This window comes from Alligator sinensis, unplaced genomic scaffold (assembly GCF_000455745.1).
Source record: "Alligator sinensis unplaced genomic scaffold, ASM45574v1 scaffold87_1, whole genome shotgun sequence".
Taxonomy (NCBI): Eukaryota; Metazoa; Chordata; order Crocodylia; family Alligatoridae; genus Alligator; species Alligator sinensis.
Genome location: NW_005841929.1, coordinates 961,286 through 987,017, shown reverse-complemented (window position 1 = coordinate 987,017; position 25,732 = coordinate 961,286). Strand labels below are relative to the sequence as shown.

The following is a 25,732-nucleotide window of genomic DNA, read 5'->3' as shown; positions in this document are numbered from 1 at the left end:
CATGTGTTAATGAACAATTCCCTACTCTTTATTAAGCAAGTGCCATATAACTGGGTTTTGCCTTTACCTGGACTGTCATGTGACTCACTTAGTTGCACGTGTAGATGCACCCATAGAAACCTAAGTCAACTCCAGCACAGTACGCACAGGAGTTTATTGCTGCCAGGCACTGCGTTTACATGTGCACCCAGGACTGCAGCACACTGTGCCAGGTCAGAGCAGTTCCAACTGGCAGGGGGCTCCAAGGGTCAGCCTGGGGCATAAGGGTGCTTCAGTGTAGGGCTAGCTGGCAGAGAGCCCCCACATTGAAGCACCCTTGTGCTCTAGCCAGCCCCATCAGTGTGTTGCAGAGCACTAAATAAAGCCAACACAGGGTAGTACTTGTGTTAACACCAACCTATGGTGGTGCTTATTAGTTTACTATGGTCTAATAGGGCTGTATGTGTAGATGCTGAGAAGTTTACTCTGGAGCTAATTTGGCAACTCCACAGTAAACATCTCGTGTAATTTCTTCACGCTTCAGAGCAGCAGCAGCTGCAGCTCTTTTGCTGTCTCAGTGACACACTTCTCCTCATTTCTGTTCTACTGTCTCTCTCAGAAGTTCTGGGGCTTTTATGGTTTAAGTGTTGCCCTTCTGTACATTAAAAACAAGCTCTGGGTTCTACTACCAAGATCTTATTCATCACTTTGCAAGCTAGGGAGACACTCTTTGAGAAGAGGATGCATCTCATAAATCAATGGAAGCTAATATTGGCTACCTTAATAAGACATGTCCAAGGAGTTTTAGGGACAGAGATAGCAACACTTACTACATTGGTACAGGCTAAATCCTGATGCATGTTTTTTGGAAAGTTTCATTGCAGAAAGCAAAAGCAATGGCTCAATGAGGAGCTGTGCTTAGAGTCAGTAATAACTGGCTCTTTTCTCTTGTAATTTCAACTCAAAAAGTAAGAAATGTAGTTGCTATCTCATCTATCCAAAGAATATAACACCACACAGGTGAAGTGACTGTACACTGCCTAGTATTTTTAAGCAAGGTTAACTTCCATTGTGCAATGAGAAGCAGAGGGCACCATGCCATCCTGGGCAAAGTGCCAGCATTTAGCATTTAATTAAAATCAATCACAAATGAAAATCTGAAAAATATGCAAACTGTAGTATTTAAGCAAACTGCCCACAACAGGAAAAGTACACTTGATCACAACACCATGTACTGCACACTAACAATGACACATGCACACACACATGCACACCCCAGACATATGCCTTTCAGCACACATCCCACAGGGGAATTACATTACCATTCTTTAAATAAGGCATCTGTTAAAAGACACCAGACTAGGCAATGCCAAGTTAATTCACTGCTGATCACTAATGCTACTAAGAGCAGACTAAACAGGGCAAGGCCTCTGGGAAGCAAGGTCAAAGAAAAGCAGCATCAGCTGATTTTAGTCTACAAGGAGTTCAGATAAAAGTTATGTAGCACAAAGAAAGCCACCTCTTCCTCATAATAAGAAGCTGGCTGAGGCAGTTTGTAGTTAAAAGGTACAAACCCTAAAATCAGTGCTGCCAATTTGCCAGCCCTACCCCAGATAAATTTCTTTCAGCAGCGCAGCATGCCCAGGTGTGGTATAAAGGCTCTACATCCCTGGACATAGGATCTGTTTTCAGGCCTTTGGCTGACATCTCTGTGGTATGGTCCCTCTGAATGAGTGCATGTACTCCCAAATCACTGTTCCTAGAAAGCACAGGCAGGCACTGAGAAAGCAGTTCCTTAACTGTCACTTCAGCAACAGCAAATGGGAGGTTACTAGACAAGAAAACAATACCCTTGGCTGTCTTACTGCTAGTGTGAAAGGGCTTAAAAATTAAAAAAAAAAAAAGACTATGTCCATTTTGTTCGGTATCAGGATACTGGAACAGCAACCAGTGATCTGTCTTCTGCAAAAAACATGTTATATTACGGAGCTCTGTACAGAGGAAGAAGGAAAATGTGACTATTAGAGACAGTGCCCCAACTCTGAGGGCAGAAATGGTACTTATTGGAGTCTTGCTTTTTTCCCCCCCACAGTTAGTTCAGAAGTTGGAACAGCAACATGACTGTTATCTGAACCCTCCATATTGTATATTGTTCCTCTTTGTTTCCCCAAATACCTCATCCTTCTTCTGCATCTTGGGTACAATGCAAAACTTTTCATGAAACAGTTTGTGAGCATGCAAGGAAAGAATGGGAGAAAAAGAAAAGAAAGGAATCCAATATAAAAATAGTGTAGTTCTCAGAATAAAAACTCTCTCCCATCTAAGAAGGGTGATAAGCTCAGAAATTTGAGTAACTCAGGAAAGAGTCCCATTTACTTCAGTTCAGTAATCCCTCCCCTAGCCCTGTTTATTAGGGCTCATTAATCCAACTACATGCCCCAATGAAAAGCACCTCCTGCTGTATTTCCACTTACAATACTACCAACTGCCCACATCAACCAAGTCCTTTCCCCCACTGGATCAGGCATCTGCTGTAGCCTGCATTTGTGACTGAGGTGAGGGAACTTTTGACCATCTGAGTAGAGATCTACAACATTCCCCTGTAAGGCTCTTTTTCGCTAATGAGAGTTCTCCATTAAGAGCTAGGGTTCAGCAAAGCAGCAGCAGAAACAAAAAGAAAATCACTTGTTTATTTCCAAAACCATAGCCCATGTCTGAGCTGAGAATCGGTGTACTGAGATTCAAAAAGCTGAACCCATTCTCCACACTCCAGTGCGGATCCAAGAATCCCTCAGAGTGGGAAAAAGATGCTCATATTTATATTTTAATTTTATTTTTGCTGTCACTTTTCCCCTATTTCAACATTGCCACTGCCTCTAATTTATTTAAATAATACATATAAATGAGCAATATGCCAGGGTTCCTGGCTCCTGCCACATCTTTTGGTCAGAGGTAAACATGGCTTCAACCAAATAATCATTGATTATGTCTAGGGAGATTATGTGAACATGCTGAATTCCCATAGATTCTTCACAGGGAGCAGTTACAAAATGGGAGGTGAAACAGTTGCAGAGTAAGAAACTCTGCAGACAAAAAAATCCTAAAGCACACTGCATGTATCCCCCTTCTCCCAGAGGAAACAGGCACACACATACCACAGCAAAACCACAAATTGGTTGTTTCCTCTTTGGTAGACGCCATGTCTTGGCTATTCCTGGCTGAGTAACATCCTTGTCTGTAGTTTGCTTTGAACTCCACCATATCAATCTACTGTCACAACAACGTACTGAAACCAGACCTTCACCTTACAGTGTCAATATTCCAAAAGCAAATTTCTAAGTAACTTTCGAACCACTGAAATCCACTGCTGAGACATGATATTTCTGTTGCAATAGATTGTCAGCATTGTCTTTACAAGAACAAATGATCCCACCTTCAGAACAAGACAATACTGTATACACATTTTTGTAAGGAAATGTGGCTGTGAGACAACGGATCTGCCACAGGATGGCACTGTGGAAGCTTAACAGTTAGTTGAATCTGACTGGCTGATTTCAGGTTTGATTCAACTATTTCACATGCACAGAGGAGGTAAGCTGTATTAGTCTGACGTCAGGCAGAAGGTAGGGCAGGGTGGCACCTTAGAGACTAATTGATTCAGAGGGGAGTAAGCTGTCACAGACAACAAAGTAGGTCAGTTTGACAAAGTAGGTTGTTGCTTATGAAACCGTAAACCCGTCTGAAAAAATACGTCTCAAGGATGCCATCCTGCTCAATTTTCTGTCAGCCATTTCTTATGAAAACCATCTGTGCAGCAGAAATAGCAAAAATGACAAAGAACGACCACATCCAAACCGCTCTGGTCTGCCTACCTCTCGCTTGGACTTCTGGGAAGATCGTTCTAGAATGTCATCACTGGAAAGGTCAGAGTCCTCTGAGAAACTCAAGTGTCGACGGAGCTGCAAATCTGAGAAATCAGTAATAAGAATGAGATGATAAAATTAGAAGACTGGTAACTATAATTGTATTTTTTTCTCTCTCCACAGATACCTTGCACCTTGGCTGTGATCCTGACTGACAATCTTATGAAAAAAAGTTAATGTTATCAATCTTTCTCTGCTGCATTACTAGGGAACATAGCATCTACAAAAGCATTACTCTATGAACTGAACCAAAAAATGAGACAAAATTAGCAGGGTGGAAGCACCAGGTTCTCAGGGAAATCAATTTGAGAATTATATTAAAAATAGCAAGACCTTCTTTTCCTTCCCTGGAGCAAAGTCACAGCTCCAGTAAATGGACCAAGCATTTAGATGACAGCAGCAGATTCGAAATCATTTTGGTTGACTCCATTTTGGTACAAGTCCAGAAGTCAGATGCTTAGCCTTTGTTATAAGCGTCTTGAATTGTCATTAAAGTGCTTTGACTACGCACTTCATAGCATATGAGGTCTGCATTTATGAATGAACACAGAATCCCTATTTTTAGACTAGTATAGAGTTGGCAGACTACAGAGTAAGAGCAGAGGGCAGGAGAAATAGTTATGTTTTTCAATATCCATTTACTTGCTAGTTTATGAAGGAATATTCATGGTGATCTACAAAGGCACTTCATACTAGGTTCAGTGGAAGTGAATTCATGAGTTGGAATGGGAATTCAAATAAGATAAAAGGTGGTAATCACCATAGCATAGATTTCCTTTCTAACGAGTTAGGCTGAGTTAGAAAAATGACTAATCCTGTAGACTCAGCCAAATGAAAAAAAAGTGGTAACTTACCACACTTGCTATTAGACAATCCGTTTCAATGACACCAGCTACTTATTCTACAAACAAAGGTGTACAGGGTCAACCTGATTTGCACAGTAGGTAAATGAGAATGACTCAAGCATAACACAGCATGGCAGCAAGCTGGAATAACTTCTTTGCAAAGACTTTCCTGCTATAACAAAAGTATAACACATAGGTTAACAAATGTATTATACCTGCTGCGGTAACTAGTGGAAAGCCCTTGTGCTTTCCAGACTCCACTGTGGCACTACTAGAAGGAGTGCTAGGGCAGGATTTGTCATCAGTTTTTTTCTTCTTATCTTTCTTGTATCCAGAGAAAACAGACTTCCACAATGATTTGGGCTTGGTAGCTTCCTCTGCCCCACCACTGGACTTGTCAGACAGCTTGCTGTCATTCTTGGATTTCTTCTCTTTTTTGTTCTTACGAGGGGAAAAGAGAGAAGTTCTTTTCTTACTTTTCCCACTGGAGCCTTCTGATGAGGTGACTGACCCTTCATGCACACTCACATCAGCAGAGATTGAGGGGAATCTTTCATTACCAACATCATGTTTTAGCATGGGGCCCTCTGCTACTTTCATAGCCAAATGCTTTGGGGACTCAAAAACCAGCTCTTTGGTTGTCATGGGCATAGTAGATGCTTTTCGTGTCTTGGAGGCTCCAGCAACAGCAGCCATTTCCATATCTTTCATCTTACACAACTGTTTAGCCATGGCATCCCGCAATGCCTGACTCTTCACAGACTTCTCCCTGGCTCGCATTCTTTCCTCAGCTAGTTCCTTGGCTTCTAGAGAAACTTGAGGCAGCACCCTTTTCCTCTGGTTCACTGTCCCTTCCCCTGATGGTGGTCCACCATTCTCTTTGACCAATGGCAGATGAAGAGGCTTCTCTGGTCTTGGCCTACTGGTAGGGGGTGTAAAGAATTTCTCATGAAGACTTGTATCCTCTGTTCTGTCATCATAAGTGTCCTCTACATCATCAGCAAATGGAATCTCATCCACACTCTCTGCAAATGACTTTCGTATCTCATCCTTTGGGGCCTCAGTTGACTCTTTGGCAGAATGGTTGTGCTCATAAAGTGGAGGTGCATGGGATGCTGGTGCTGTTGTTAGAATTGGCTTAGACTCTACCTCATTTTGCCAATTTGCCTGGTGCCTTTTTCTACGCAAAGTTGCTGGTTCTTCATTTTGAGGAGGTGGTGGGGGAGGGCTTGATGGAGGAGTAAGCATGGTGGAATCAGAAGTGTTGAAGCTCTGGCTTGCCAACGTCTTCATGTTAGATGAGCTGCCCTGAAGGCCAAGTCCAGAGCTACTGGAGAGATCTCTTTTTACTTCATTGGAATTCTTCAGTTCTTTGTCTGATGGAGATTTTGGAGTCAGCATAGATATCTGCTCACTTTCTAATTTGGGTGTAATCAGCCTTCTTGGGACAGGTTCAGGTTTCACAAGATGGATACCCTCCTGCTCTGAAGCATTCTTAGCGTGATAAGACTTCAGAGGCGGTGATTCAAGGGCTGATATATTAAAGCTAGGGTCTGACCGTTTATTTCTGTCCACTGGAGTAAGCCCCAGGCTCCTCCGGATTTCAGCACTCTTCATCCAGAACTCTTCTACAAGGTTATTTCGCTTCAGGGCCTCTTCTGCAGTAGTAGGACTCCCCAATTTTTCCATTTCACAATCATGGCTTTTTAGAGCAAGTTTGACCAGAGGAGTGGATGTTAAGGCTGGAACAGGTTGAAAACACACTGGAGGTTCCACTGGGGATGGAATAGATGCTTCAGCAGAGGGTAAAGGCTGGGAACAAATAGGCAGCTGAGTAGAGGGTGCCAGTGTGGGTGTTGGGGGCTGAGATTTCACTGGTGCTGTAGGTGTGATGGCTTCTGGTGATGCAACTGGCTGAGAAAGTACTGGAGAGTGTGACACAGAAGAGCTTTGAACCTTCTGATCTTCAGAAATTTCATCTTTTGTCTTTTCTTCAAGAACAAAAGGCTCAGGAAAAAAGCGTGTCTCTGGAGATTTGTCCATGCATGTCAGCCCAGTGAGGGGATTCTTAATTTCCTACGGAAATAAAGAAGTAATCATTAATAGTCACTACGAATTAGATTTCTAGTTCATTCCTCAGGCTTTCAGAGAAAGTTGAGAGAGGAAAGACTGATGCTTCAAACTATGAAACAGTGCATTTGACATCCTTTTCCTCTGGAAAGCAATGTAAGAGCTGATTTATTGTTTGGTATATGTTCTAGTGTACAAGCTATCTATACTGCAAGTTGATATGGCAAATTTAATTTTGGAAATAAAAGAGGGATAAAGTCCAGGAAGCTTTCCCCTTGCCTCACTCCAAGTAAACATATAGTGGTAGACCCCTTCCCCAAAGTAGATTTGACATACATTCTTCAAGATTTCTTGACTACAATACTATGTAATGGCCAGAGTTGGCTGTGGTAAGATTGTTTCTCAGAAATGGGAGGCAGTTCCTGTCTAAAGGCTCACTATACTGCAATGCCAGGACGACTCTAATGATTCAAGGGGTCATAAATTTCACGTGGATGAGTGAATTTCATTCATCTGAAGCACACTAGTACACTTTCTGAATCTGATAGGGCACTGCTGCAGAGGAAGCACATCATAACTTGACCATCACTTGAACAGGACTATTTTACTGCATGTAAAACATGCAACTCATTTTAGCTACACAAGCAAATGAAGAAGAGTACCATATTTATTCAACTCCAAGACACGGCTTTTTTGGAGTACTACTATGCTCATGACAACCAAAGAACTGGCTGTGGCTGCTCCAGCTATGGCTCTGACTTGGGGCCTGACCTAGACCTGAGGTAGACAGGGTGGGGAAAGAGGATTTGGCTTAGCAGAAGAGGAGCTGCCCTGACCCAGGCCTGGGGCTGCCACTGCTACTGCTGCCTGATCAGCACTGGGACTGGAGCCCAAGGCAAATCTGCCACATATGGTAAGCAGGTGGGTTGGGGGAGGGAGGCAGGGAAGAAGTGGCAAGTGGAGGCTGGGGGCCAGGCACTGGTGCAGGCAGAGGAGGCAAGTGAGAGGGAGTGGGGGGAAGAATACAATGTGACAGGCACCAGGGGCAAGTGGTATGGGGACAGGCTGGGGACAAGAGGCAGGAATCAAGCCACTTGACCCCACACAGTTTGCTCCCTTCCACCTTGTTTCCATTCTGCAGCAGTGGGGGTGGGGGGGTGAATTTAAGACACCCCTCCAAATAAGTAGTTTATATACATATACATTTGTTATAATTTTCCATGTATAGAATCTAATTATTGGGGGTTCATTTTAAATTTGAAGCTGTCTTGGATTCTGGATAAATAGAGAGTCACAAACCTAAGAGGTCTATGGGGTGTCTTTTACGGTTTCTTGAGATTGTTTTACTGACATGGCATGTGTAGTCTCTACATACATATAGGTAATGTTAAGCTGTATTTAGCCTTATTATCCTCACATTTATATGCACTGTGGTATTTGAAATAAAATGTATTTCTCATATGTTATAATGGGGCCATGACTGCAAAACTTGATAACAACTTTCAAATGGTAAACAATGAGTTTCTTTAGCACCTAAGGAGAGGCCAATGTAATCAGCTTTTTACAGGAGCGTGTTTACTCTCAGAGGCCCTCCCAGACAACAACAACTTAATACTTTAAAAGGAGAAACCCTAACATGTACAACCCCTAGGAACAAGGAAAACATTTTTTACTGTGGAGTAAATAAAGTGAGAGAAGGCTGGATTAATAATCTCCATGTCTGAAATAATGCACTAGTTTTAATTAGATCAGGAAACATTTTAGTCTGGTAAACACATACCTTTAGGGAGGTGGGTGAGCATAGCATGCACGCCCTCCCCAAGAGATCAGTGGGGAGGTATGCAAATAGCCAGATTAGCAACTCTACTTCTACCTCCAGAACATGGCTTGGTCCTCAGTCTCCCAGGCCTGGGCAAACACTAGCAGAGGAGATGCAATGATCACCACCATGGTGGAAGCTAGTATCGGTCCAGGTGGTTTTGCTGTACCTGGAAAGGGAACTCCCCTTCTCTCTGACCTGTAATATTGAAGGTGGAGACCTGTCCTTTGCATTGCAGGTGGGACCCCCCCTACAAGAGTCTACTATAGCTTTCCAATGGGAGGATCTCAGCTACACACTATTTTATGGAGATGGGGGATTTCTCTCTAGCTTGATCCTTTGGTGTTTAGGCTAAGAGCAAACAAGACTTACGGGCACCTGAACCCCAAGACTTCTGGAATTGGTGCTTGCATGTGGGATGTCTGCTATGGATTTGGGAGTATCTGAAGACCCAGGCTGAAGAGTCCGGGAGATAAGATGCCTGCTGGTGGTAACATCACATGGACCTCAACAACTGAGCTCCGGCTCAGTCAATGGAATTTGGAACTGGTTTGGTCAATTTGGCCTGAGACATGAAAATAAAAAAATACCCCCCCGCCCACCCCCCTCCAAAACCCTGGAGTCCATCAGTCTGAGTAAAGCAAGTTGGCAGGAGAAACTGCAGAAGGGCCTAGAAATGAGGTCAGAGGGAGAAGCTCATAGATTTGGAAGTTGATATCTAATGCCATACAAAAGAGGGAGAGAGAGGGAGAAGCTGCTTCTTAACCAGTTGAAGCTGGCTAAGGACTGCATCCTTGGATTTAAAGTGGAGAGTAAGAACAGGTTTGTTCTGATATTTTCTTTTGTTTGTTTATTCTTATAGGTCTCTCTGCATCTTAGCACATGGTTACTGATTCTTATGCTTGTTTTTTTAAATAATAAATAATTTTTATATTTTTATGCACTTAGTGTCAGTGTTAACTGTGATTCCAGAGCATTTGGCCATATAAACAGGCCTTCTTTACAGAGATCCATCTTTCTTGAGCATGAGACTGGACAAGGGTGTGTTCCTTCCAGAGTTCAAAATCCCTTCTGCTAAAAGCTGGCAAAGCCTGGACGAGACTGGTAAAGTTGATGTGTCACAGGCCAAGGGGCTGGTTCCTGGCATATCTCAGCTGGTTCTCAGTTGTCAAGCAGCAGACAGCAGAGAGAGGTTTTGGGTAAAGGGCAACTCTGAAAGCACAAGAGTTCCCTGATAACATGTCTCAGATGCACCCGGACACATCTGGGGCTGGGACATGTTATATATGGTATATATCTTTTAAGTTTCTTCTTTATCTTTGATATATACAAAGTTAAGAGCACCAGTACCTTTCTTACCTCTGTTTGTTCTGGTCTGGGACTATCAACTGGAGACAGAGGAAGAACATTCTCACAGGGAGACTGGATGGAGAAGGAGACTTTGCATGGATCTAGAGAAAACAGAGAGCATGCATAAAACAACAAATGAGTCCATTAACATTCCAAGTCTGTATGAACATAATGAACCGCAAGCAAGATGGCAGACTTAAAATTTTAGACTGGTCCATCTGGAACTTGCTTGAGAATCTTTAAGTGAAACTAATGATGCAGGGTGATTAGCCCCACATGTCCAGGGATCTGTTCATTCTGAAGATTCTTGCATGCTTTAAGAAGTTGTAGCTCATCATGACTGTGTAACATTTTTCTCAGAATTTAAATGAAAGTATGTACCCAAGCCACTGGGAGTAATGAGATCATTCACATTTAGTGTATGAGGCTGCTTTTCCCTGTATTTCAGCTTAACAATTCAAATAATTAATTGGAGTGCAAGATAAAATGAATAAAGCTTACCTTTTGTCATACAGCGATGGCTAACTACTTCTCCCTCTTCCTCCACTGCCTTTTCCTCCTCTTCATCAGAGACCTTCAGCTCTGGCTCTTCTTGATATTCAGCTTCTGCATCAGAAGGGATGTCATCTACCATCATTGGTTTGGATGGGAAAAAGTAAAAGAAATAGAAGGGAAGAGGTATTGAATATAAGCCCATGAGGAGATCCATACCTTTTCTACTTCCTTCATCTTACTGCTGTTTACTCACAGGGTGATAATGACTGTAGTACCTGAGCATATAAATGTTTCACTCCTTCATTATGCTAATAGGAATCACAAACAGATATGGATATCAGACAAATAGTTTTTTTAGTTTGACTCATATTCTTCTGGGTTGTACTGGAAAATGTCTATATCTTCTATGGCATGGGAAAGGTTTAGGCCCAACCTTAAAGTCTTTTTCTTTAATGAATTCTTGCTTCTTTCATTCAATTGGACTAATGTGACCAAGGACTGCAAGATGGAGCCCTCCAACAAGGTGGGCAATTCACTCTAATCAGGTGAAGATCTTCAGTTTCATTTTATCTTTCAACACAATTTCCCTCTCACTTATCTGCGGTGAATTCTCCTACGCGCAGATCTGCTCTGACTGAACTGGCCTCATGCAAAATGTTTGCTGCCCATCATGATTTTGATCTTGTAACAAAGTTTAGTGATACGTAATAGTACAATACCATCATCCAGTTCTGCACCGGTATCTCCATCTTCTCCTGCTTCTCCTTCTGTATCTGCAGGCTCTGTGCACACTTCATCCTCCACATCATTCTCTTCACATGGGGCTAGAATGTATTGAAATGTTGAGAGAGAGAGAGAGAGAGAGAGAGAGAGAGAGATCTTTAGAAGGGAAAGCACTGGTGTTATACTACAAGTGGCCAGGATGGGAATGTTTATTCACAGTTTCCAAACTAAAGTGGTCTGAACTGTCAGCAGCAGTATTCTCACAGGCATAGGCACACACATGCGTGCTCTCACACACACTTTCATCATACAATCAAATGACACTCCAGGGCTTAAATTGGAGTAGTCACGGTATTTGTGCTTTCAGGCAAGTTTAGTCACCAACACTGGTGTTGCAAAGTAGTCACAGCAGTTCAGAGGAACAGGTCTGGTGAAGCACCACCCTCTTTTCTTCAGCCAAGGTGTACCTGAGTGCGTCATTAAGCAAGAATGAGAGGCAATGATCAAACCAGAATAAGCTGTTGTTTCTGCAATAAAGTATTTTTATCACAAAGAAGCTGCAGTTACCACACGTTAGCAGATGTGTGTTAGTTCAAAACTGAAATCTCAAACTTCATCACAACAGCTCACTTAGAGATAGAAACAGACATTTGAGGGATATGGAATCTGACAAGGTAACTGCCTACGAAAGTTGACCATTAAGACACAGGAAACTGTTTAATGCTATGCGGCTACAACATGCTTGAGGACTAGAGTTAGCAACCTTTTTTTCCCCATGATAGGCTGCACCTCTGCAGTGATCAACTGTGGAGGGTGTAGGTAGAAAAAGACAGGTGCTGCAGCAGAGAGTATAAACTGAACATGGGGGGAGGAGGGCACAGGACCCTGGGTATACCTTCTCTACTGCTTTGACTAGATAGTGTGCTGCTTATTTCCTGACTGCTGCTTGAAGAAACAATTTGAGTGTAGTATGGGCTGCTGTACATGTAAGCAAGACCCAGAATACACAGATATATACACACATTTTAACGTTAATGGAAGCTGTATGAAGTCTGTTCTGTGTCAGAGCCCAGAGTCTATTTTAAATAATCAGTATAAAGGAGCATTCCTGAACTTAAAACCAATAAAGGCCTTTGACAACAGAACATGCAAAACAATTTCATTCCAGAAGGAACCATCAAGACCTACCTATGTGGTATCTAACTAACACTTCACAAAAGCCAACAGACATCTTCTGTAATACTCACCTGTGTCTCATCTCAAATATTATAGGCTGAGCTACTCCTGTGGGTGCTCATTACACTGTTTTAAGATATCCTCACAACTTCACACAGAAACTAGGCTTTTCCTTTAAATAAAAAAAAAAAAAAAGCAGGGGCCAGAGAAGTTTCTGTTGTGCAAAGACTATTGAGCAGTTTTTCATTTATGCAAGAAGTTCTTACAACTGCATGCTCATATAACATATTAGATATTCAACTAAGCTGTTACAGGCTTAATTAATGTGAATGAGCACATAGTCACAGTAACTGTGCATGTAAACTATATGCACACAAATCGGGGCATATATTACATTGTGATGTAAACAGATGCCAATATTCTTCCACTTAACAATTTCTTACAATTTCATTCACAGAATAATGACAGTGGATAGGTACATAATTTACTTAAAGCAGGAAGGGAGGAGGAGGGAAGAGAGAGGAGCAAGAACCCCAACAGTTGTTACCATCCCTTAGTGGAGTGACATGGTCTGTGCCCTTAAACAATAAACTTCTGTAAATACCCAGAGTCATACACATTTCACGTGTAAAAGACCGAGGGCACAAGTACATAAGCTAAAGCAAGGCACACAAGGATAGGGATTTACAGAATCAGATATTTTACAATAAAAGCTTGTTTGTCGGCTCTTTTTTTGGTGGTAAATGAGAAATAACCCGTGGCAACTTACCTATTCAAAGAAAGAAGGCTAAGCTATAGCAGGTTAGCTTTCAACTACTGCCTAGGCAAAAGGATGAATATAGATAGCTGCCCTAGGCTAGAGAAAATGATACACTATAAAAACCTGGCTTTGTTTATCTCCAAGTACTTTGTAGGCTTACTCCTTGAGTCAAGTTGTAAAGATGGAGCTTCCCACTATGATATCTATAAATGTACTTAACCAAACCAAATCTTTGCCATCTCCTTTTACTGACCTGATTGTTGCGTGCGTGCGTGCGTGCGTGCGAGTGTGTGTGTGAGTGTGAGTGTGTGTACCAGCTAATGTCATTTTGGAAAGACTATTACCCAAAGCAAATCCCTTTAGCAAAGAATTAACATTAAACACAAGCAACTATTGCAAAATGTGTAAAAATGTCATCCACAAAATTAGGAAAATCTGACACTGACTATATGCATGTTTTTCTTTCATCCAGAAATCGTGATGTATAGTTTTTTTTATAGCAAAGGCTGAACAGACCACAATCAATTCTTTAAAATACTTCAACATCCCCCCCAGTACATTTTCAGATGTGCAGACAAGTAACATATTGGTGCAATGGACAGCTCATTGGAAGAGACAGAGAGCTTGCAGGTGGCTGGTTATAGTTATACGTATACTGTGCATATACATATATGCAGTTAGGATAAGGAGCAAAAGGCCAAAAGCTTCCACACAGTAACTTGTGAACTATATACTAGGGCAGTCAGAAACTACATGTTCAGCATTCTGTCCATATCGGCCAGCAGCCATGACTTGCCAGGCTGGTATGCAGTTATTCTGTAAACGCTGCTGCCTTGCCAAACCAGCAAATGAAGCAAAGTTTTAGCGCTGGGCTAATTACTTCCATGTGTGAAGGTAACTCATCTATAGGTCACACCAAGTTTCTTCAAGTTATCTCTGTTCTATTCTGTTTCTTTAGGTCCTTTTTATAGAATCTACCTGCTACCTAAAATCTCTATATTTACTGGCTTTATAAGATATTCTAGGACCACCTAAGAAGAACAATTGACATCTGTATTCTTTCAGCTACAGGCCAGTGGAGCACAACTATTTCCAGAACCATGCCTGGTCCCAGAGTTACCAGCTTTGTCTTGCAGATAGTTTTTCTTTCTTGTTTTCATCAACAGGCAGCTGTAATTTGTTTCAGATGCAGCCTGAAGTGATTTCTTAGCTACTTTTCCCATTTTCAAGCAAGCCCCAAGTTCTTAGTGAAGAGGCTCAGGAAGGATGATTGAGCTATACTTCAGTTCCATAACCCAAGCTGAAAAGCTATAACCTGACTTCCTTCTCCTCATTTTTCCTGCTTGGCCTGCCTTTGAAAGGGTTACGATGAAAGTCCAGTTCATGCAAGAATGGACTGTTTGAGCAAGGCATGCATGCACACACCCTCCCCCACCACCCCCTTTCTTGGCATGCAGTAGCGACAGGGCCATAGTTCTGGGGTTAAGGTACCATCTCAGCGGCTGAAGGCATGGAGAGGGGGCGGGCAGGGTTATTGTGAATTGGTATAGATAGAACACCAGCAGACTCCCTCCAGGGACTGTCTCCAGCCACGCCTGCACCGCCTCATGGCGTACGGAGGGAAGGTCGGATGCTGAATTTAAAAAACAATAAATGATAATAAATCAAAAGTGAGACATAAGAAAGTATCTGAAAACGAAATGCTACAGAGGGAAAACCAAGAACAGGAATAAAACCTAAGAGATGTTAGACAACAGACACCAGACCTACAGGTTAAAATGGAGCCGACAAGACAAATGGTTAGGGACAAATCTGCCCTGAGGATCTCTCTCTGATATCATAAGGAAGAAGGGTGTTCCTGAAGACAGTATGTAGTCCTCAGTATCTTGCAGACTACAGCTGTTGCAGTCAAATCAACAATGGCATAGAAGGTAAGCTAGAAGATGAAGCAGCACTAAGAGATGCCTAAGCAACAGGAAGAACTCCCATTGCAGCCCAAGATCATAAAATACAGTATTTTCTGTTCATAAGCAATGTAGTCCTAGTCCTTTAGCGCTAATCATTTTAACTCTAGATGCTCTCTGAATAACATGCAACAGATGCTATTCAATTGTATATAGATACTGATTTCTGTCTGTCAAGCATGACTATGTATGCACATGTGCATGCTTTATCAGCCCTTTTAGAAGCAACTCACTACTACAGTTGAACACATCTTTGTTATTGCAATATATCACAGTCTGAATGAAGCAGTTAATTCACAGGTTGGGAGACTTTTGTCTTTCAGACTGGCCTGTTCTTTGGGGAAGGGAAGGAAAGGTTGTCTGCTTCCTGAAGGAAGTTAGAAATGCCACAGAAACTTTACTGGCAGCTTTTATAGTTTATCATGGAGAGAGCTATGTTATGGAGATAGGAAGTTAGGAAAAGACCTTTTGGTTTATTTTTGTTTTTACTTCTATTTGCTTGTATGTTGCTGGAAAAATAAAAAAATCTAAATTGTAGGTGAAAAGGAAAACTGAAAATTATAGCACTTTGGTTTTGTGCACAATAGAAACTAAGCTCACCTTAAGAGTGACAAGCTCAAGAAACACTATCAGGACTTCTAACCCAAAATTATTAAACTTCAAGCAACACTGTGCAGGAATATCTACATATAAATACAAACGTGGTTAGGGGGCAATAATGATCTCATACCTTTATAGAGTAATGTGTTCCAAAAAAATCCCAAGGCATTTTACCAAATGTTATTATAGAAAGAATCTCTCAAACATGGTCACCTTTGAGGTAAAAACATAGCAATGAAAAATGCATATAGCAGTCTGCAGCAAGAAAAAAGTTGAAACTACAGAGGAACCTTAGGCAGGATACAGCAGGCCACAGCTTTAGGCATGTACCATGTGATTTTTAAGTGTTAGGGACCTTGCCTCATATCTGGAAGATAACACCTTCTGCAGCACAGTTCTCCTAAGACCACTCTGATTTGCTATGGATTTAGATGGAAGACTGTTGTTAGCTTACGGTTTGCTACCAAACCATACATTTTTTAAACCTGGATTTACCTTCCAGGTTTCTAAAATAACCAAAGCACCTTAGCTCATAGCATCTGACAAAAACAGAGTCTAATGTGGTGTTTGATGTGGAAGGCAAGCCACAGTGAGACTGCATGAGAGATGCTGAGGAGGGTGCTAGCACACAGGCGTTTTTTTCTGCCAAAGCTACCTATAAGTAAAGACAGCTTGAAAAGATTACCTCACTGAAAAAAAAGTGTCCAATCTTAATACAAAGAGTTAAGCAGCTATTGGCTTAGACTATCTCCTTCCCTGAATATACCAATTTCTTGCCAGAGACCGTTACAGTGCTTAAAGCAGCAGTATCAAAACGTATTCAATATATAATCTAAATCTGTTCAAATCTTCATTGAAGCATCTACAGAATAAGTTACTTTGTTTTCCCAGGTTTAGAATCCTTAAATACACCCTGAAGGCTCAGTTATTTCCTTTAAAACTTTGAGCCTCTTAAATCTGTTGCCCACCATCTCAAATAATTTCCATTGTGAAGGGGAATGTAATACAGAGTCTAACTAGACACGCAGCCATGAAAAACTATAGCACAACCAGTATGTGGAAGCAGTCATTTAAAACAGAGTGAACTGAAAAGCAAAATGTTTAACCAGTGCTTGGTTTCAGGAAATACAGCCTGTCAATCATTTTTTACCCTTTTGAAAAAGGCTGCTCTTCAAGGGAATAAAAGCAACAGAATTAAACAGCTGCAGTTTATCTGGGATTTGATGCAGGGGAGATTACCTCTGGAGGTGGAGGACTTTGAGGTTGGAACCATTTTTTCCTCCTCCTCTCTCTCACGGATGTGTGTCCAGTGCACATCTGCCAGGATTTTGAGAGGATCAACCGGATTTACAATTTGCTGCAGCCTCAGGTTCCCAGCTAGCAGACCAAGGACATGGTAGATCATATGTAGACAGGGGAGGAAGGAAGGACACGGAAGAAAAGGGCAGGAGAGTAGAAGAGAAAGGACACATCACAGGAAAGGAAATAAGGAAAGAAAAAAAGAAAATATTACTTGCTAAATCAATTTGAAAGATGGACAGAGCTTGGCATCACGTGCACACACATAACAAACACACAGCAAGTTCATCGTCCTGGTGTTCCACTCCACACCAAAGCAGAATTATGCCATTCCAAGGGCACGCTAATGCTATTTAGAGACTTCACAGCAGATTACCTCTATTGCAAGCAGCTCCACTGCAATGGAAGATATTCTCTGGATAGCCAGGAGAGATTTGGTAGGCAACTGCAGAACAGATTTCCACCTTGCTAAACTTGTTCAGCCTGACTAGTGCCACTTATATTCTGCTGTCAAAGGCAGGGGGGCAGTCTGCACTTAAGGTCCAACTCCATAAAAAGGAATTTCAACCTTTCATGCACAGGCCTAAGTTATGTCAGCCTTTTCATTAAGACCTAAAGAAATGGGTCTTGGAAGGGGATTAGACAGAATCATTAATGGCTGATCTGGCCACATGTTATAGTGTTTTAACTCTCTTTTGCATTCTGGCTGACTGTTCTCCATTAACAACACTCTTTGGCCAGCCATAGAGAGTCACATAATTTCCCCTGCTAGGGGCACTATACAAACACAACTGCCAAGAGACTACAAGTGCTGCAGAGCACTCACACCATAATCCCTTTATCCCAGAGGCAGAAATCATAATACATAGACATCCTCTCTCTACTGCTACTGGTACATAAGCATATTATGATTTTATTTCACAACAGCAAATCACCTATGTATGGGGGCCAGGGAAAGGGACTTAATGGAGGTACTTCAGGAAAATGTTCCAGTCTTCCTCAAAAGTGGGCTGCTCACACTGTGGGGCAAGATGCCCAACTGCCATGCAAAGCAATGAGCCAACCTTCATTGATCGCAGATAACCTACAATTCAGGACAAAACGCCAGACACTTTTTCAGAAGCTTAGAACTAGTGTATGGCAAAAACATAACTGGGGGAAGGATGACTCTGACACACTGGAAAAGCATTTGGAAATGAAACAATTTTGGGTGGCAGCATTTTGGGTTTGTGCCCATTATTCCTTTGCTGTTTTCTCTGAATGAGTTGTCCTCATCCCAGCCTGGTTGGTTCTGCTACAGCATCATAGCACAGCACTTAGGACTTCAGTCTGAGGAATGATTGGGATGCCACATTTGACCTTACAAATGAAGGAGAAAATGACATTGAGAAATGCAGAAAGAACGTGTGTAAGCACAACATTATTTGGTAGTTAATCCAAATGGGCCAACGAAACGAGGCAGACAAATGTGCAAAGAGGAAATGTGATTCAAAATTTGAGTTAAACAATTTTATCCAACATAAGGATCCCTCCTCCAAAAAGCAAAATGACATAAAAACATGACAACAATCAGAGCTACTAGACACCCTGGAGGGATCAAAAGTATGTTCAGGAGTGGCTGAAAGGGCTCGACTCACTGGCAAACAAGGGACATGGTCTTATCTTCCCTCACTGCACTCCAAAGCACGCACATGCAGGCCCTGAGATCAGTAGAGTTAGTATTTATACTATACACTTTTGTGTTAAAAGGACGTGGTATACCAGAAGCAGCTGGGAATGGGGAGAAATATATGGCCACTCAGCAAGGCTCAGAAAGAGCAGGTCCCACCTGATCTGCACATCGTAATAATGTGGCTCCGTACGCTGACTATTGTGATTTAAAACAGCATGCCACCACCAAGGAAGGGCCCAACAAGCCACATGGCATTAGCTAAGCCTATGCCTCCATTCGTGCAGATCTAGCCTTCTTTTAAGGAGCAGATTTTCAGTCAGCCTACTTTTCAGTTATGTAAAAACATGAAAAGGCCCAGCCATCTGCGAAGTGCTGTGGCTTGGCTAGCAGGCAAACTCAGCACTCCTCTGATGTTTGATCACTTGAGGACTGCAAGCTGATCAATTTCAAATAGCAGCTGCTGTGGGCTTCCCCCAAAACTGGCTCCTAAACCTTGCAGAAAGCTGGACCTTGTTTTCATGAAAAAGTAAGTCAGTGAATTTCAGAAGAACTATGCGTTTCCTCCCTAGCTTCACTGTGGTGTTCAGCCATACCATAGAAGTGGCTGACCTGTCTCAATATTTAACTTTTGAATTAATATAGTAATGGGGACCTACCCCAGAACTCCCAAACCAGCTCTTTTGGAGCTGCATCTAAAGCTGTTAAGCAACTAAGATAAAGAAAAGTTAAGGGAGAAAGGCAGACTTCAAAACTTTCACCCTCTCTGTGCCTGTGCTCTTTAGCCATCTGGCTACTTTAAAACACACTGTCAAGAATGGTATATAGAAGAAAATTTAACATCATAGATTGAATTTCTGCAACAGTGAAAGTGACCCTGAAAGTTCAGCCTGACTCAAGGGCCAAGTAAGCATATGAATGAAATTAGAATATACTCAAAAGAGCAGAGAAAATTGTTGATAATTTCCTATACTATTTTCTCTTATATCCCTATAACATCTTTCATAATATATACCCTGCATTAAAAAAGAAAAGTTCAGTGTCTTGTAGCTGTGTGTGAGGATTTAAAGTGATGATTTGGGGGGGCTTCCTTGGATAAATGATTATCTGTGAATACAGGAAACTGGACATGATGGCTCAGGAGACCCCTTCCAGTCCTATGTTGCTATGAAATAAGAAATACAGGAACTATATTATAATATAGCCACATGGCACAAAAGACATGCAGACCTTGTTACAATGCAACCAATAAATTGAATGAAGGTACTTGGCCTTTCATCTCACATAGCCTAATTCATATAAACACATAATCAAGAAAGCATGAATGATTATGCTTATTTTGCTCCAATAAAGTAACCCGCAAAGCAAAACTGCACTGCAGTGCTTTATGATAAACAGTGCAATTGGCCAAGCTGGAAATTACCAATGATTTTCAAATCTATTTTATAATTATTTTAAGTATATCAGTGTTCTCTGAAGCTCAAAAAGATCTCTCCATCTGCCCATGCAAGGAACAGTAAATATGCGGTACAGTTGAGTAACTCCCACTCTTGGATGATGTGAAGAAATTAACAATATTTCCTGCATCAACCTTAAGGAAATTGGTAATCACAATTTAATAAAGAAACTTTTTCATGTGGGACCTGCTCTTTAAAATATTACCCCCTTACCAGGAAGCAGAAGTGGCAATGGTATAAGGGTACCTTTAAATGTACCCATGTCCTCTTCGTTTGAGAGATGTTGAAGCCAGAGGCCCTGCTGGAGCTCTCTCTCCCAAGGGCAATACTCTCCCTCTACAGCAGGGGGAGCCACACATCCACATTTAGAATCAGAGACACATATGTGCACACATGAGTAATAGAGAGAGAGAGACATAGAGAGAGTACAGAATCAGAAAGAAAAGAAGTATAGAATGAAAATCCAGTAAGACTTGCTTCCACTGTACTCAAAGCACCTTGACTAACAAGTTGCACTTGACAGAGAAGTAGTAGTCTGGGAACATCACAGTTCAGTAGACCAACAAATAATGAGCACTTTACTGAACTTAAATTGTTGGCTTTTTCTTGAATGATTTCAGCTATAGAGTTCAATTTTCCATGTGGAAATATGCAGCCAAACAGTCTTTTGAAAAGGGATGCTTGCTACCTGCACCAATTGATTATAAACAGAATTGGCAGTGTTGGAGTGATGTTGCAGCTGTAATGGTCTAATAAATATGAGAAGCAAGAACGTCTTTTTTTTGGACTACTGCATGTTTGAGAGAGATTTTAGATAAGTTTTTGGGCACCAAATACATGAGAAAGGCTCCACCTCTCAGTAAAGATGGAGCTCCATCTTCTGAACGCTGCATCAAGACACAAATTATCCTTCTTCATAACACATTGAATCAAGCATAGATTTACACTGATCCAGTCAGAGTATTAAATCCAGAGAAAGCAGAGACAAGCATTATACACTTTTCTTGTATTTATTAGACTATATTCATGCTGTAGAAGGAAGCTGCAAGACTGGTAGAGCCATGACAGCACAATAATATTGTGCTGCTAATAGTGCTATAACTGCCATAAAGAGAGACCTAGCACCATTTTTCAACACTAACTTTAAAATTAAACAAACAACTCCACAACCACGTGAAGTAACATTAACAGAAAAGTAGGAAAAAATGGATATGAAAGACTAGAGGCATTTGGTCTGACACCTCCAAATGAGAAACTCGCTGAATGGCTTTTTCTAACATACTCAGACAGGAACACCACTCAGTCCCATCTAGATGTATTACTTCTCTCCCATTAGCCTGTAAGTGTTCTAGAGGAGAACAAAGATGGATGGAACCTATCCCAGCAAGGGGCTTCCTGTCCAGTGGTAATGCTTGTCATTCTGTGAACACAAGTATTTCTTGATCCTATATGAGAAAGGAAGGACAAATCAATTTTTTTCTAACCTTCACTAGACTCTTCTTCCTCCTCCTCCTCGTCTTCCCTTTAGTAGGGCATGGATTCGCACAGCCTCTTTCCAAGGTACACCTCCTAGGTCTGAAGTGGGTAGCTGTGGCTGAACAGGTTCCTCCTCTTCCTCCTCCTCTTCTTCCTCCATTTCAGATTCTGAACTACTGCAAAAAAGCAATCCAGAGAAGTCAGTTAATGGTGTCTCTAAATTTATATACAGCTGGAAAACATTTCAGTTAATACAGATCAAAGATGTGCACTGAAACCCCCTTCTGCTTTCAATCTTCCATTGTTATGCTTTAGAGATAACATGACTGCAGCACTTGGTCAAGTTTAACAGCTTGTGGTGGGGGCTGTAGGTGGATACAACTGCTAAAACAGGTCCTGTGATAAGTTCCTTTTAATGGAGAGGAGCCAGAGGGAGGGTTACTTGTACCAGCTACTGCACCCATTGCCATAGTACCCAGGTACAGGTGGGTTCAGTACAAAAGAGTTGACCTGAATCATGTCACATCCTTTTTGAAGACATTAATATAGAAGACTAATTGGAAGAATCAGCATATGGAAGTTCATGCCTTTATCAGGGAGGGTTATTCCTGGTGGGATTTTACACTTTTGTCCCTCAGTGGGCAATGCCTTAATGTACACTGGACTGTTCTACTGAGCATTAGCATGGCACAGCAAACACCATGCTAACGTGCAGTAGAATTAGTCTACTGTGCATAAGCATCACAAAAAAGTGTGAATTTGCTACTGTGCATTAGCACAGCTACAGGGACTGATGAGAGTCACTTCCATGTAGTGATCCCTGTTAACGTCTCTGATGGCCAAGAGCTCCCAAATTGACAAAAACGTCAAAGTGAACAAAGATAAAGATACAGACACCATTTTTGTTATACGAAAGAAAGAAAAAAAAGCACAGCTACCATGCCTTTATCTAGTACCTCATATTAGAAGGACTACGCTTAACGTGCAGTAGCAAAGGCACATTAATGAACATGTAGACATGCCCAATGAGAAGCTTTCTGAAAGATTCGGAAACAATTTTACTAGGAATTTTCCCCACTGCAGCATGACAAATTGCTAAACATTGAGGAAAAGCACACTTATAGTCACAGAACTATCAGGACATCAGAACATATACAAAAGATATAAACACAGGAGTCCAAGTGAGCTAGAAAGCAGTGCAAGATTACACACACCCTCTGAAATTACAAAATGTACTATATCCTGTATAGGAAGCATGCATGCTGTATATGGAAGGCAAGAGACAAAATATTGTAGGAAACATTGGGCATATCAACACGAGATGCTATGTTGCCATAGCAATGAACTAGGGCAGCTAGCTGGTTGCTACAGTGACATAGCATCAGAGGGCACTAACCATGACGATGCTGCTACTGCACAGCACGGTCAGAAACAAGCCATGTGCCACTGGGATTGCACAGTACCAACTGTGCAGTGGGGCGCACGTGTAGATAGACCCACTGGGAGGTAACTATATGGATCCCACTACTCTCAAACTGATGTCTAAATCAGAAGGAAACAAAATAGATATATCAATATTGGTAGCATTTTGGCAGGCATCCTATTTAATTCCAACAAGGGCAAGAAACCAAGTTTTAAAAAACAGATCTTAAAATATTTAGAAAAAGGATTATATTATATGCTTGCCTATGTCAGGAGGGGACCAAAAGGTCCCTTCCAGTTCTGTTCCTTATATTCCTAATTAAAAATTACAAGGGCTCTGTTGCAGTATATCCTGCAGTTCTCCTTAAGAACCCCAGCTCAGAGGCAGCACCTGGCCCGATCCAACTCTTTTCCAGCCCTGAACTGGGGCAGCATCCAGCCTGCTAGCAGCCCGCCCAGGTGGCCCCAGGGGGTGCCGCCACCTCAGAGGGAAGGTCCAGGGCAGCTCAGGGGCCTCTTGGCCCCTTAGCAGCTTGCCCCCTGGTTACAGAAGAGGCGGACAGGCTCCACCAAAGAAGATCAAGCCTCTCGCTGCTTCTGCCTTCAGCAGGCGCCTGATCATTTTTTCTGCAGAGCCTGCACACCTCTCATGCAGCCAGGGGGCAAGCTGACAGCTGCATCATTGCAATTTGCAACATTGCAAAATAAACATCAGGATGTAGTTTAGTTTGCAACAATGTAAACTTATTTAAAACCCCCCAAAACTCCAGAACACGCACAGCATGACACCATTAAGACAGACAAAGTGACATTTTCATCAGGTGTACGTGGCAATGCTGTCATGTGTACAAGCGCTCTATGTCATGGTCACTGTCACAGTTGACACTGTGATAAGACCTCGTATGCAGGATCTTTCAGATGGTTACATCTGGTCAGTATTAGATCTAATTGGTGCCAGTACCCTGATCTTGGATATTTCTATAACGTCTTTTTTTGTCATTTTCCCAGTGAAATAGGTGTTGGTAACACAGATTTTGACTTGCACGAACTTCTAACACTCACTGGCCATTTTCAATCATGTTAACAATTCTGTGTTTGCCCAGAATACCAGGCCAGTTCTTAAAACTACATCCAACTCTTGCATTGAATTTGCCAAGTATTATAACTGTCTTGTTTCTGTGAGTTTTCTCCAAATATTCAAATAGTTGTTAGAAAACATTCTCATCTTTGTTGTTAGCTTTAAGGGTAGGTGCATAGGGTGTTTATACACATGCTCTGGGAGTGGGGGAGGGTCACTTTAATTACAGTGGCTCTGAGAATCACTTTAATTAAAGCACCAGGAGCATCTTGTGCATTAGTGTCCCCGTGCTTAATTATGGCGAAATGGGTGCTTTAACTACATCTCGTTGAACGAGCTTTAGTTAAAGTGCCTCACCGCCATTTTTAAGTGCGGGGACACTGATACATGAGATGCTAGAGTCAGCTGGAGCACTGTAATTACCACACTCCAGCAAACGTAATGAATCAAGCTTGCTTAATTACAGTGCATCAGAGCAGCATTGTATATAGGTGCCCATAGGCACTAAATGTGATGAAGGCATTCTTTGTATGCATTCTGAGCATCATAAGTCGAAAAGATACAGCAATGGGGTTTTCACAGAAAGATAGTAGGCGGTTTCTAATAGCAAAACCTACTCCCCAGCTCTCTCCTTTCTCCTGTTGGCTTCCCATGTCAAAATATGGTGTAATCATTCTCTTGGATAGACTCTGTATCTGAGAGCTGAATTTCTGATAATTCAGAAATTATTATTAATATATTATTATTTATTGGTTAGACTTGGAATGTCAATTCCAAGTCTAACCAATTCATAGTTTAGTAGTATTGTTTTCCATAAATCAGAGTCTGAATTGAACCCAGGGTCACAGTCTGAATGTTCCAGCCTGCAAGTTGCTTTATCATTTCGGCCAGTACAGATCACACTAAGATCTTCAGCATGTACGCCTAGGCAAGAGTATGGCAGAATAGGGGCCGCCCTAGACTTACCATCCCCCCCAATTAGTCTCGAGAGGCTCATGTACATGCCACAATTTTTGCCCTTTCATGCACTGCAACTGCGTGTCTGTTTGCACAAACAGGATTTCCTGACGCTTTAAAAGTCCTTCTTGTGCATTAAACTAAAACTCCTCAGATGTAGTTTAGTTTGGCTCGTTGGAAATTAAAGCGTCACATCCATGGATTCGCTGCATGCAAACACAAAGGCACTCAAAGACATGTAATGAGCCTCTTTGTTCACCAGATGGTGCTGCGACTTTTTTTGTAGTCCACCCCTTCGAATTGCTTTTGAATTGCTTCCACTTCTTTTTTTCCTTGTGTGGTCTGCCAGCTCCCTGCTTCCACGGCTTAGTGGCAGGGCATGGGCAGGCAGCGCTAAACCGTCTCATTGTCCTGTAGTGCTGGCCAAGGACCTGGCTTAATTAATTTGAAAACCTAGTGCATGTAAACACAGATGCAACGCTCCAAAATAAAGAAGTTTAAATTTTATAAAGCTATTTAATTTAATGAGGATTAAATCTGTGGTGTGTACAGGCGCCCAAGAAGACTGTGATCATGTACCAAAAGGTGGAAGGACCAATACCTGACATCACTCTGGAGGATAAAGCTCTTGGTATCATCGACAGTTTTTGTTACTTGGATTCTATGATCA

General features: G+C 41.8%; 1 protein-coding gene across 1 annotated transcript in view; it reads right to left on the bottom strand.

Moving 5' to 3' along the window:
- The window catches only part of MICAL3 (microtubule associated monooxygenase, calponin and LIM domain containing 3), a 235,660-nt gene that overhangs the window by 36,695 nt on the left and 173,233 nt on the right, over positions 1-25,732 (bottom strand). The window contains 9 exon segments of the mRNA XM_025198828.1: positions 3,852-3,946; positions 4,963-6,823; positions 9,996-10,087; positions 10,488-10,613; positions 11,201-11,305; positions 14,711-14,773; positions 16,944-17,081; positions 21,614-21,645; positions 21,647-21,781. Coding sequence (XP_025054613.1) covers positions 3,852-3,946; positions 4,963-6,823; positions 9,996-10,087; positions 10,488-10,613; positions 11,201-11,305; positions 14,711-14,773; positions 16,944-17,081; positions 21,614-21,645; positions 21,647-21,781 — 2,647 coding nt within the window.